General features: G+C 46.1%; 1 protein-coding gene across 2 annotated transcripts in view; it reads right to left on the reverse strand.

Annotated features, from left to right (window-relative positions):
* Positions 1–14512, reverse strand: part of HPX (hemopexin) — a 74630-nt gene that overhangs the window by 41510 nt on the left and 18608 nt on the right. For both annotated transcript variants that reach the window (XR_005747316.1, XM_040339878.1), the window contains exons 3-5: positions 14254–14331; positions 6102–6244; positions 1152–1305 (exon numbers count right to left, since the gene is read on the reverse strand). Coding sequence is in view for 1 of the 2 variants with exons in the window: in XM_040339878.1 (XP_040195812.1) it covers positions 1152–1305; positions 6102–6244; positions 14254–14331 (375 nt within the window). In the remaining variant the exon portion in view is untranslated. The remainder of the gene's footprint in view (positions 1–1151; positions 1306–6101; positions 6245–14253; positions 14332–14512) is intronic.

Here is a 14512-nt window from a genome sequence, read left to right on the forward strand (position 1 = left end):
TGTCCGGTGAGTCGTACAGACGACCGAACATGTCCGACGGACAGGCTTCCAGCGGACATGTTTCTTAGCATGCTAAGAAACATTTGTCCGCTGGAAACCTGTCCGATCCGCCGGAAAATTGTCCGGTCGGCCGTACACACGACCGAACATGTCCGCTGAAACTGGTCCGACGGACCAGTTTCAGCAGACATGTTCGGTCGTGTGTACGAGGCCTTAGTGTTCTACTGGCAGGCAGTGCCGGGACAAGGTCTTTTAAAGCCCGGGGCAAACATTCTAAAACGGACCCCCCAGGTGTATGTGTATCATGTCAGAAAAAATCCCCCCCCCTTAAACAAAGGAAAAAAAACAAGCAATAACCTGCATGCCCCCTCCACACACAAATCTCCTCCACCCAATCCCCTTGCTGAACCCCCCCCCCCCCATACACACACACTTCACATGATACCACAGTGCCCAGGGCAGCCTCCCCTTCTGTCTATCTCTTGTCTAAGGATTACAGGTGAAAAAAAAAGGTGAAAAAGCCGGAAAAAGGAAAACGAATGCAGCCACTACATCTAAGGCCCCATACACACGAGAGGATTTATCCGCGAATACGTTCCAACGGACCGTTTCCGCGGATAAATCCTCTCGAGGATTTCAGCGGATTTCTCTGCGATGGAGTGTACTCACCATCGCATTGAAATCCGCGCCAAAATCCTCTGGCGATGACGTGTCGCGCCGTCGCCGCGTTTATGACGCGGCGATGTGCGCGACGCTGTCATATAAGGAATTCCATGCATGCGTCGAATCATTACGACGCATGCGGGGGATCCCTTCGGACGGATGGATTCGGTGAGTCTATACAGACCAGCGGATCCATCCGTTGGGATGGATTCCAGCAGATGGATATGTTCTGCATGTCAGCAAATATTCATCTGCTGGAATCCATCCCAGGGGAGAAATATCCACGGAAACAGATCCGCTGGAGTGTACACACCATAGGATCTATCCGCTGAAACCCATTCGCTGGGATTTTTCAGCGGATGGATTCTATCGTGTGTATGGGGGCCTAAGGACTGGTAATCTGCAATATATAACATTTTTGTTGTCGTGCTTAGATCCACTTAAAAGATTATCTAAAATCCCCAACTGCCCCACATCATCGTTCTCACCTTTGAAAAATATGACGCTGTCCGTCCTGCATTCCCCCTTGTGACATTCTACAGCGGCGTCCAGATCGTCCGGAATTCCTGGAAACTCCTCACTAATGAGCCGCGGAAAGCCGGCCACCAGTTTCCCTTCCAAGTAACTCCAAACCTTTGAGCCCTGCAAGACATCGAGAGGAGCACGGACATATTGGGGGGATCAGAAAGGAAGCGTAAGGGTAGAATGTGTGACATCTCCATGATATATCAGGAAGTCTTCAGGGATTGGAGGGGCTGAACTGCACCACAAACCTCGGATGGTGTGTGGAAGGGTAAGAACCCCTATTTCGATCTCGGTCCCCGCTGAGGAGACCCCCTCTCTCTAACTGTCCTAAAAGCTGAGGTTTAATCTGCTTATATTTTACCTTTCCTAGGGCCAGATCCACAAAAGGGATACGCCGTCGTATCCCTGTTTCTATCTATGGAACTGATCCACAGAATCAGTTTCCCATAGATAGGCAGAAGATCCGACATGTGTAAGGGACTTACACTGTCGGATCTTAGGATGCAGTACCGCGGCCGCCGCTGGGGGCATTTCTCGGCGAAATCCAGCGTCGGGTATGCAAATTAGCACTTACGGAGATCCACAAAGCTTTTACGCTTCATTTTTTCTCCGTAAGTGTTAGTTTGCTGTCACAAAATTAGGGCTGCTTTTACAAAGTGTAAAGTTAGTACACCTTATAAAAGTAGACCCTTCTTTCGCGCGACGCTGTCAAATTTAAAAAAAAATAAAAAATTTCCTGCCGCATCTCTTTTTTTTCCAGACGCAAATTTTTTTACCCGGCGCGATTCACAAAACTCGGCGCAACGTAATTTCGCGCAATGCACGTCGGGAAAATCGCATCGGAGGCATGCGCAGTACGTCCGGCGCGGGAGCGCGCCTAATTTAAATGGGACTAGCCCCATTAGATTAGGAACGCCTTGCGCCGAACGGATTTAAGTTACACCGCTCAAAATTTCTAGGTAAGTGCTTTGTGGATCGGGCACTTAGGTAGAGATTTTGCGGCGGTGTAACTTAAATCCGAATATTTAAGTTAAGCCCGCTCGTTGTGGATCAGGCCCCTAGGGCCTGATCCACAAAAACCCTGCGTAACTTAACTTTTGACATTTAAGTTACACCGCCGCAAAATCTCTACCTAAGTGCCCGATCCACAAAGCACTTACCTAGAAATTTTGAGCGGTGTAACTTAAGTGCCTCCATCGCAAGGCGGTCCTCCTCTCCGGGGGGCGTTTAAAATTTAAATGAGGCGCGCTCCCGCGCCGGCCGTACTGCGCATGCGTGTGACGTAATTTTCCCGACGTGCAGCGCGTGAACGTAATTTACGCCGGGCTTTGTGGATTGCGACGGGACACTAAAGTTGCGACGGGTGAAAAAAAAAAAGCGCCGGGAAAACAAAAACAAAAAAGACAAATTGTCAGCGTCGCTCGGCATGCATTCCTGAGAGGGAGAACTCCATGCCAATTTTCAAAGAAAAAACCGGCATGGGTTCCCCCCCCAGGAGCATACCAGGCCCTTAGGTCTGGTATGGGTTGTAAGGAGACCCCCCCCTACGCCGAAAAATCGACGTAGGGGGTCCCCCTACAATCCATACCAGACCCGTATCCAAAGCACGCTACCCGGCCGGTCAGGAATGGGAGTGGGGACGAGCGAGCGCCCCCCCCTCCTGAGCCGTGCCAGGCCGCATGCCCTCAACATGGGGGGGTTGGGTGCTCTGGGGCAGGGGGGCGCACTGCGGGCCCCCCCACCCCAGAGCACCCTGTCCCCATGTTGATGAGGACAGGACCTCTTCCCGACAACCCTTGCCGTTGGTTGTCGGGGTCTGCGGGCGGGGGCTTATCGGAATCTGGGAGTCCCCTTTAATAAGGGGGCCCCCAGATACCGGCCCCCCACCCTAAGTGAATGGATATGGGGTACATCGTACCCCTACCCATTCACCTGGAGGCAAAAAGTTAAAGTTAGTAAACACACAACACAAGGGTTTTTAAAATAATTTATTAGTCTGCTCCGGAGGCCCCCCCTGTCTTCTTTATTAGCTCTAATACCAGGGGGGGCTTCTTCTTCCACTCTCCGGGGGTCTTCTCCGCTCTCCGGGGGGGGGGGGTTTCTTCTTCCGCTCTCCGGGGGGGGCTTCTCCGCTCTCCGGGGGGGGGCTTCTTCTATCTTCTCCCCTCTTCCGCTGTTGACTCGGCGAACCCCGGTTCTTCTGCAGCTGTCCGGTGCCTTCTTCTTCAGCGCTGGCTGCCTGCTATCTTCGTGTGTTAGCTCAATTACTAGCAGGCAGCCAGCGCGGTCTTCTGTGACGTCAGGTTCTTCTCCCTTCTTCCGATGTTGACTCGTCGCCTCTTCTCACTGTAATGATGGAAGCGCGCCTTGCATCCCATTTATATAGGCATCACCGTCCCATCATGCTCCGGTAGGTACCCACGTGGTGGGTGCCTACCCACGTGCACCCATCACGTGGGTACCTACCGGAGCATGATGGGACGGTGATGCCTATATAAATGGGATGCAAGGCGCGCTTCCATCATTGCAGTGAGAAGAGGCGTCGAGTCAACATCGGAAGAAGAGAAGAGAAGAAGATGACGTCACAGAAGACCGCGCTGGCTGCCTGCTAGTAATTGAGCTAACACACGAAGATAGCAGGCAGCCAGCGCTGAAGAAGAAGACACCGGACATCTGCAGAAGAACCGGGGTGCGCCGAGTCAACAGCGGAGAGCGGCGAAGATAGAAGAAGACCCCCGGAGAGCGGAGAAGACCCCCGGAGAGCGGAAGAAGAAACCCCCCCCGGAGAGTGGAGAAGACCCCCGGAGAGCGGAAGAAGAAGCCCCCCCCTGGTAATAGAGCTAATAAAGAAGACAGGGGGGGCCTCCGGAGCAGACTAATAAATTATTTTAAAAACCCTTGTGTTGTGTGTTTACTAACTTTTACTTTTTGCCTCCAGGTGAATGGGTAGGGGTACGATGTACCCCATATCCATTCACTTAGGGTGGGGGGCCGGTATCTGGGGGCCCCCTTATTAAAGGGGACTCCCAGATTCCGATAAGCCCCCGCCCCGCAGACCCCGACAACCAACAGCAAGGGTTGTCGGGAAGAGGTCCTGTCCTCATCAACATGGGGACAGGGTGCTCTGGGGTGGGGGGGCCCGCAGTGCGCCCCCCTGCCCCAGAGCACCCAACCCCCCCATGTTGAGGGCATGCGGCCTGGCACGGCTCAGGAGGGGGGGGGGCGCTCGCTCGTCCCCACTCCCATTCCTGACCGGCCGGGTAGCGTGCTTTGGATACGGGTCTGGTATGGATTGTAGGGGGACCCCCTACGTACCTAAGGGCCTGGTATGCTCCTGGGGGGGGGAACCCATGCCGGTTTTGATTTTACAAATTGCCGTGGAGTTCTCCCTCGGGAATGCATACCAAATGCCGTCGCTTGAATGTGCTTTTACATGGTGTTGCTAACTTTACACCATGTAAAAGCAGCCCTAATTTTACACTTGCAAACTAAAACTTACGGCGAAAAAACGAAGCTGAAAAGCTTTGAGGATCGCCCTAAGTGCTAATTTGCATACCAGAAGCGGCATTTCGACTCGAAATGCCCCCAGCGGCGGATGCGGTACTGCATCCTAAGATCCGGCAGTGTAAGTCCCTTACAGATGTCGGATCTTCGTCCTAACTTTGGAAAACTGATTCTGTGGATCAGTTCCAAAGTTAGAACCAGAGATACGACGGCTTACGCCGGCGTATCCCTTTTGAGGATATGGCCCCTAGTTCCTAGGTTTTAGCTAGAAATACACAATCTTTATATATTATAATATATATATATATATATATATATACTGGGCCAGATTCTCAAAGGACTTACGACGGCGTATCTCCACGTACGCCGTCGTAAGTCCGAATGTGAGCCGTCGTATCTATGCGCCTGATTCTTAGAATCAGTTACGCATAGATTTGGCCAAGATACGAGCGCCGTAAGTCTCCTACGCCGTCGTATCTTGGGTGAATATTTACGCTGGCCGCAAGGGGCGCTTCCGTAGATTTACGCGTCAAATATGCAAATGACCTAGATACGCCGATTCAGAAACGTACTTGCGCCCGTCAGATTCAGCTTCGCCGTTTACGTAAAGGCGTCGGTCCGGCGTAAGTGTACCCCTCATAAAGCAGGGGTAAGTCACGTTAAGGTATGGACGTCGGAAACGTCGGAACAGCGTCGTATTTTACGTCGTTTGCGTAAGTCGTACGTGAATGGGGCTGGGCGTAGGTTACGTTCACGTCAACAAAGCATTGAGCCGACGTATCTTAGGGAGTATTTGCGACGTGACTCTGAGCATGCGCGCGCATGCGCCGTTCGATCGGCCATGCATTTACATGGGGTCACGCTTCATTACAATACAACACGCCCACTGCCTTGCTACTTTGAATTATGCGGGGCTTACGCCGGCCCATTTACGATACGCCAACGTAACTTTGGGAGCAAGTGCTTTCTGAATACAGTACTTGCCTCTCAATGTTACGTCGGCGTAGCGCATAGGAGATGCGTTACGCCCGCTCAAAGATACGACATTGGATCTGAATCGCGGCCAGAATATATATATATATAAAAAAACTGCATGGATGTATCATGCATTCGCCCAACTGTAATAAATTACTACCTTCTAGTGGCTATCTAGTGCAGTATTGTCCTGAAGTAGCTCAATCAGGAAAATACCCCATTATGGCCATTGGTTGGCGCTGGTGAGGATTATAGGATCCAAAATGAAAATAAACCGGTATGTGAAGGTGCAGCATATCAGGGATCAATGTGGCAGACCTGTCCCTGCAATCGGGAGTCAGATTGTGGTATGGAGAGAGAGAAGAGATGAGTTCTAGGGTGAGTGCCGCGTAGCATACAGGCTGTGTGGAGTGCGCTGCGGTGTCCAGACTCACCTTGAACAGGTAAATTCTTTGATGTTCCAGAGGGTGCTCTTGGTTGTGGTTGCGAAATGCGGCATCTATAGATCCGGGAATGCCCTGCCAGGTCTCGTTTATCCACTTCGCAGGACCATGAAATCCCAACCACACAAAGTCATCTGCGGGAAATTCAGCACGTCACACAATACACAAGCCTTGAAGTAATATAATATATATTATATAATAAGAATATATATATACACACAGGCCCAGATTCTCAAAGGGCTTACGACGGCGCAGACATGTGCAATTCGTTTTTTAACGAAAATTCGGAAATTCGTTAATTTCGAATTTTCGTTTTCACAAATTTTTTATTTCCGAATTTTCGGACTTCCGAAAATTTCGAATTTCCGAATTTTCGTATTTCTGAATTTTTCAATTTCCGAATTTTCGGACTTGCGAAATTTCGAATTTCCGAATTTTTTAATTTCCAAATTTCGGAATTTTCGTAATACGAAAAATGATTTTTTTTATTTTAAAAATCCAGAATTTTAGAAATCTCGAATCTTTCATTTTTTTTTTCGAATTTTTCAATTTTAGAAATTTCGAATTTTTCATTTTCGAATTATTCATTTTCGATTTTCAAAATTTTGAATTTAATTTTTCATTTTCAAATTGTTCTAAATTTTCAATTTCGTATTTCCGTTTTTTTAATTTAGAATTTTTCATTTTTTGTTTTTCGAATTTTTAAATTTTCGAAATTTCGAATTTTTCATTTTTTTTTCCTTTTGAATTTTTAATTTTCGATTTTTCAAATTTTTCAATTTTCGAATTTTCGAAATTTCGAATTTCAAAATTTCGAATTTTCAAATTTTTTACTTTCGAATTTCGAAATTTTCAATTTAATTTTAGAAATTCAGAATTTTCGAAATTTCTGATTTTTCATTTTTTATTTTCGAATTTTTCAATTTTAGAAATTTCGAATTTTTCATTTTCGATTTTTCAATTTTCGAAATTTCGAATTTCGAATTGTCAAAATTTTTACTTTCAAATTTCGAAATTTTCAATTTTCTATTTTTTTTTCGAAATTTCGAATTCATGAATTTTCGAAATTTTTCATTTTCGAATTTTCATTTTCGAAATTTTTCATTTTCGAATTTTCATTTTCGAAATTTCGAAAATGGAAAATTTTATAATTCGAAAAAAATTTTTTTTTTAAAAATTCGAAAAAAATTTTTTTTTTTGAATTTTCGAAATTGTGGAATTTTCGATTTTTATAATTTCCGAATTTTAGAAATTCCGAAATCCCGAATTACATTTTTTTCGTACTTCCGAATTTTTTCATTTCCGAATTTTCCGAAATCGGAGTACGCCGTCGTAAATCCTAATCTGGGCCGTCGTATCTATGCACCTGATTCTCATGCCGCGTACACACCATCACTTTATGTGATGAAAAAAAATGACGTTTTTAAAAACGTCACTTTAATTGACCGTGTGTGGGGGAAAACGTCGTTTTATGTCTTCTAAAAAACGACCAAAAAAAATTGAAGCATGCTTCAATTTTATGTGTCGTTTTTCAAAACGTCAACTTTTACTTTACAGAAATTGACCGTGTGTAGCAAAAAACGTCGTTTAAAACGAAGTTTTTTCACCCGCGCATGCCCAGAAGCTAGTTATAAAGCGAGCTTCAATGGAAAAAGTGGTGAGAACGTAACCTCGCTTTGCTAGAACATTGTGAGAAAAACGATGGTGTGTAGGCAACTTCGTCTTTGAAAATTGAAGTTTCAAAAACGTCATTTTTTACTTCACAGAAAATGTCGTTTTTTTTCATCACATAAAGTGATGGTGTGTACGAGGCATCAGAATCAGTTACGCATAGATATCCATTAGATCCGACAGGCGTAAGTCTCTTACGCCGTCGGATCTTAACTGCAACTTTACACGCAAGTGCTTTGTGAATAAAGCACTTGCCTGAAAAACTTGCGGCGGCGTAACGTAAATCAGATACGTTACGCCCGCCCATTTTTACGCCGATCTACGAGAATCTGGGCCACAGTATCTCACAAAAGTAAGTACACCCCTTACATTTTTGTAAATATTTTCTTCTATCTTTTCATGTGATAACACTGAAGAAATGACACTTTGTATCTACAATGTTGTGTAGTGAGTGTACAGCTTGTATAACAGTGTAAATTTGCCGTCCCCTCAAAATGACTCAACACACAGCCATGAATGTCTAAACCGCTGGCAACAAAAGTGAGTACACCCCTAAGTGAAAATGTCCAAATTGGGCCCAATTTCCCTTCCCGATGTCATGTGACTTGTTAGTGTTACAAGGTCTTGGGTGTGAATGGGGAGCAGGTGTGTTACATTTGGTGTTATCGCTCTCACTCTCTCATACTGGTCACTGGAAGTTCAACATGGCACCTCATGGCAAAGAACTCTCTGAGGACCTGAAAAAAATTGTTGAAAGAATTGTTGCTCCACATAAAGATGGTCTAGGGCAGGGGTCTCAAAACTGCGGCCCTGGGGCCGAATGCGGCCCTTTGCTTGCCTTTATCCGGCCCTTGGGGACATTTTTCTTCCACTGATACAAGCCACTGGGCCAGATTCACAAAAGAGATACGACGGCATATCTCCTGATACGCCGTCGTATCTCTGTGATCCGCCCGTCCTAACTATGCGACTGATTCATAGAATCAGGTTACGCATAGATAGCCCTAAGATCCGACAGGTGTAATTGACTTACACCTTCGGATCTTAGGATGCAATTCTAGGCGAAACGCCGTAATGCACGTTGCCGTTCAAAAAAAACGTTGGGGCACCGTAATTTCGCACGTCGGGAAATTTCCTAACGGAGCATGCGCAGAACGTTTGGTGCCCGCCCCATTTGAATTAGGCGGGCTTGCGCCGAACGATTTTACGTTACACCGCCGCAAGTTTACAGGTAAGAGCTTTATGAATCAGGCACTTACGCTGTAAACCTGCGGCGGTGTAACGTAAAAGGGATACGTTACTCCGCCGCAGCGTAACGTAATTCTCTCTGAATCTGGCCCACTATTCCTCCCTCTGATACCAATGATGGGGCATTATTTCTCCCATTGAATCCAGCGATCAGGCACTATTAATCCCACTAACCCCAACAATAAGGGACTATTCCTCCCGTTGACACCAGTGATGGGGCACTATTAATCCCACTGACACCAGTGAGGGGGCACTATTCCTCCCACTGACACCAGTGATGGGGCACTATTAATCCCACTGACACCAGTGAGGGGGCACTATTAATCCCACTGACACCAGTGATGGGGCACTATTAACCCCACTGACACCAGTGAGGGGGCACTATTAATCCCACTAACACCAGTGATGGGGCACTATTAATCCCACTGACACCAGTGATGGGGCACTATTAATCCCACTGACACCAGTGAGGGGGCACTATTAATCCCACTGACACCAGTGATGGGGCACTATTCCTCCCACTGATATCCCCTAATACCAAAGATGCATTGTTTACCCCCACTGATGCCAGGGTACTTTTTACTCCCGATAACCACAGTTCGGCCCTCCTAAAGTCTGGAGGATATTAAACTGGCCCTTTGTTTAGAAAGTTTGGAGACCCCTGGTCTAGGCTAAAGGATGATTTCCAAGACCCTGGAACTGAGCTGCAGAACGGTGGCCAAGACCATCCAGCGATATAACAGGACAGGTTCCACTCAGAACAGGCCTCGCCATGGTCCACCAAAGAAGTTGAGTGCACGTGCTCAGCGTCATATCCAGAGGTTGTCTTTGGGAAATAGACGTATGAGTGCTGCCAGCATTGCTGCAGAGGTTAACCCCTTAACGCCCGCCGCACGACTATATACGTCCGCAAAATGGCACGTACAGGCAGATGGGGGTATATATATACGTCCCTGCCTTCTAGCGGGTGGGGGGTCTGATCGGGACCCCCCCCCCCCCGCTGCGTGCGGCGGGCGGATTCCCTCGGGGAGCGATCCGGGACGACGGCACGGCTATTCGTTTATAGCCGCTCCGTCGCGATCGCTCCCCGGAGCTGAAGAACGGGGAGAGCCGTATGTAAACACAGCTTCCCCGTGCTTCACTGTGGCGGCTGCATCGATCGTGTGATCCCTTTTATAGGGAGACTCGATCGATGACGTCAGACCTACAGCCACACCCCCCTACAGTTGTAAACACACACTAGGTGAACCCTAACTCCTACAGCGCCCCCTGTGGTTAACTCCCAAACTGCAACTGTCATTTTCACAATAAACAATGCAATTTAAATGCATTTTTTGCTATGAAAATGACAATGGTCCCAAAAATGTGTCAAAATTGTCCGAAGTGTCCGCCATAATGTCGCAGTGACGAAAAAAATCGCTGATCGCCGCCAATAGTAGTAAAAAAAAAAAAATTAATAAAACTGCAATAAAACTATCCCCTATTTTGTAAACGCTATAAATTTTGCGCAAACCAATCGATAAACGCCTATTGCGATTTTTTTTACCAAAAATAGGTAGAAAAATACGTATCGGCCTAAACTGAGGGAAATTTTTTTTTTTATATATTTTTTTGGGGGATATTTATTATAGCAAAAAGTAAAAAATATTGAATTTTTTTGAAAACTGTCGCTCTATTTTTGTTTATAGCGCAAAAAATAAAAACCGCAGAGGTGATCAAATATCACCAAAAGAAAGCTCTATTTGTGGGGAAAAAAGGACGCCAATTTTGTTTGGGAGACACATCGCACGACCGCGCAATTGTCTGTTAAAGCAACGCAGTGCCGAATCGCAAAACCTGGCCTGGGCATTTAGCTGCAAAATGGTCCGGGGCTTAAGTGGTTAAAGGGGTGGGGGAGGGGTCGGCCTGTCAGTGCTAAGACCATATGTCGCACACTGCATGAAATTGGTCTGAATGGCTGTCGTCCCAGAAGGAAGCCTCTTCCAAAGATGATGCACAAGAAAGCCAGCAGTTTGCTGAAGACAAGCAGACTAAGGATATGGATTACTGGGACCATGTCCTGTGGTCTGATGAGACCAAGATAAACGTATTTGGTGTCAGATGGTGTCAGGCGTGTGTGGCGGCAACTAGGTGAGGAGGACAAAGACACGTGTGTCTTGCCTACAGTCAGGCAGGGTGGTGCGAGTGTCATGGTCTGGGGCTGCATGAGTGCTGCCGGCACTGGGGAGCTACAGATCATTGAGGGAACCATGAATGCCAACATGTACTGTGACATACTGAAGCAGAGCATGATCCCCTCCCTTCAGAGACTGGACCGCAGGGCAGTATTCCAACATGATAATGACCCCAAACACACCTCCAAGACGGCCACTGCCTCGCTAATGTAGCTGAGGGTAAAGGTGATGGACTGGCCAAGCATGTCTCCAGACCTAAACCCTATTGAGCATCTGTGGGGCATCCTCAAACGGAAGGTGGAGAAGTGCAAGGTCTCTAATATCCACCAGCTCCGTGATATCATCATGGAGGAGTGGAAGAGGACTCCAGTGACAACCTGTGAAGCTCTGGTGACCTCCATGCCCAAGAGAGTTAAGGCAGTGCTGGAAAATAATGGTGACCACACAAAATGTTGACACTTTGGGCCCAATTTGGACATTTTCACTTAGCAGTGTTCTGACTTTTGTTGCCAGCGGTTTAGACATTATTGGCTGTGTGTTGAGTTATTTTGAGGGGACAGCAAATTTACACTGTTATGCCGCGTACACACGACCATTTTTCATGACGAGAATTTTTTTTTTTTTTAAATTGGTCGTTAAAAACGGTCGTGTGTGGGCTCCAGAGCATTTTTCTCGACGAGAAAAATGGGCATTAAAAATTTCGAACCTGCTCAATTTTTTCTCTTCGTTTTTTCACGTCGTAGTTTTTCTCTATTCGTGAAAAACGGTCGTGTGCACGCTTTAACGACGGGGAAAAAAAACGCGCATGCTCAGAAGCAAGTTATGACATGGGAAATTAGCATAATCAGACCAAAGGGTGGCGCCATTCGAATGGAACTTCCCCTTTATAGTGCCGTGGTACGCGGTGTACATCACCGCGCTTTGCTCGAGCATTTTTTATCACGATCGTGTGTATGCAAGGCAGGCTTGAGAGGATTCACGTCGAGAAAAACTTTGTTTTTTTCCATGACATGAAAAACGTTTATGTGTACGCGGCATTATACAAGCTGTACACTCACTACTTTACATTGTAGCAAAGTGTAATTTCTTCAGTGTTTGTGTTGTCACTAGTGTTGAGCGGAATACGCCATATTCGATTTCGCGATATATCACGAATATATAGCCGAATATTCGTGAAATATTCGCTAAAATCGAATATTCGTGATATTTTATAAAAAAAAAAAAAAAATTGCGAAATTTCGCTAATGCGAATGCGAAAATGATTGCGAATTTTTGATAACTGTGGTAGGAGAACTCTGATTGGCTCTGATGCAAAAGAAGGGCGGAGAAAGTATTCGCGAATATTCGGAAATCGAATATTCGGAATATTTTATAAAAAAAAAAAATGTTGTGAAATATTTTGACAACTGTGGTAGGAGAACTCTGATTGGCTCTGATGCAAAAGAAGGGTGGAGAAAGTATTCGCGAATATTCGGAAATCGAATATTCGCGAATACTTTCTCCACCCTTTTTTTGCATCAGAGCCAATCAGAGTTGTCAAAATCTCGCAATCAATTTCGCATTCGCGAAATTTCGATAAAATATCACCAATATTCTATTTCCGAATATTCGCGAATACTTTCTCCGCCCTTCTTTTGCATCAGAGCCAATCAGAGTTCTCCTACCACAGTTGTCAAAATATTTCACAACATTTTTTTTTTTGATAAAATATTCCGAATATTCGATTTCCGAATATTCGAGAATACTTTCTCCGCCCTTCTTTTGCATCAGAGCCAATCAGAGTTCTCCTACCACAGTTATCAAAAATTCGCAATCATTTTCGCATTAGCGAATTTTTTTTTTTTTTTTTTATATTCGGCAACATAAAAGGATCGCCTCAGCTTAGCTACTCGGCCCAGGGTCTCTAATCATACAAGCAATGCTTTTAGACGTCGATAGGATGTGATCTGTTTTAAAAATAAAATTGAAAAAATGCGAATATTCGGAATTGCGAATATTGGCCGCGAAATTCGAGATATTCGCGAATACTCGAATATGCCATATTCGAGCCGAATATTCGCAATACGAATATTCGTGAGCAACACTAGTTGTCACATGAAAAGATATAATAAAATATTTACAAAAATGTGAGGGGTATATATATACACTATGGCCCAGATTCTCGTACAATTGCGCAAAACTGGGCAGGCGTAACGTATCTGATTTACGTTACGCCGCCGCAAGTTTTACAGGCAAGTGCTTTATTCTCAAAGAACTTGCCTGTAAAGTTGCGGCGGCGTAGCGTAAATCACCCGGTGCAAGCCCGCCTAATTCAAATTAGCCGGGTATGGGGCGTGGAGCATTTAAATTAAGCGCGTTCCCGCGCCGAACGTACTGCGCATGCGCCGTCTGTAAAATATCCCAGGGTGCATTGCTCCAAATGACGTCGCTAGGACGTCATTGGTTTTGACGTGAACGTAAATGGCGTCCAGCCCCATTCACGGGCAAACAACGTAAATTTACAAATTTCGACGCGGGAACGACGGCCATACTTAACATTGGCTGCGCCTCATATACCCAGGGGCAACTTTACGCCGGGACAAGCCTAACGTAAACGTTGTAACTTCACTGCGTCGGCCGCGCGTACGTTCGGGAATTCGCGTATCTAGCTAATTTGCCTACTCGACGGGGAAAACGAAGGAAGCGACACCTAGCGGGCAAAAAAAAAATTGCATTTAAGATCCGACGGCGTAAGAGCCTTACGCCTGTCGGATCTAATGCTTATCTATGCGTAACTGATTCTAAGAGTTCTAGATACGACGGCCCAGATTAGGACTTACGACGGCGTACATGGCGTTGCGCCGTCGTAAGCCCTTTGAGAATCTGGCCCATATTTTTTTCTTTAATATCAATAGCTCAACAGTCCTTTAGCAGGGATGCTAACTGAATTCCACTTTACCCATCTGATCCGATAGACAGCTCTGAGATGCCCCATGCCACTCCTTGCTTGTACCACACAGAGCACATCTCATTAACAGAAATCAGCACATTGACGGGTGGCAGTCGGTTACCTCTGAAATAATACATGACTCCTTTATCATCCAGTGCCATGGCACCAAATCCTTCATCCGTGCAACGGTCGGCCAAACCTAGGGGAGGACACAGAGAGCCAACAGTGAGGCCTAAGATTGCAACGTAACCACAATCTAAATACAATGTAACAACGATATCTTTCCATGCTGTGCCATAGACTCTTACCCGAACCCCAAACGATCCAACTGGCGTTTCACCAGTGAAGATCGTCATTGCCCACTGTAAGCTTCAGCACAC

Source organism: Rana temporaria, chromosome 2, assembly GCF_905171775.1.
Source record: "Rana temporaria chromosome 2, aRanTem1.1, whole genome shotgun sequence".
NCBI classification, from domain to species: domain Eukaryota; kingdom Metazoa; phylum Chordata; class Amphibia; order Anura; family Ranidae; genus Rana; species Rana temporaria.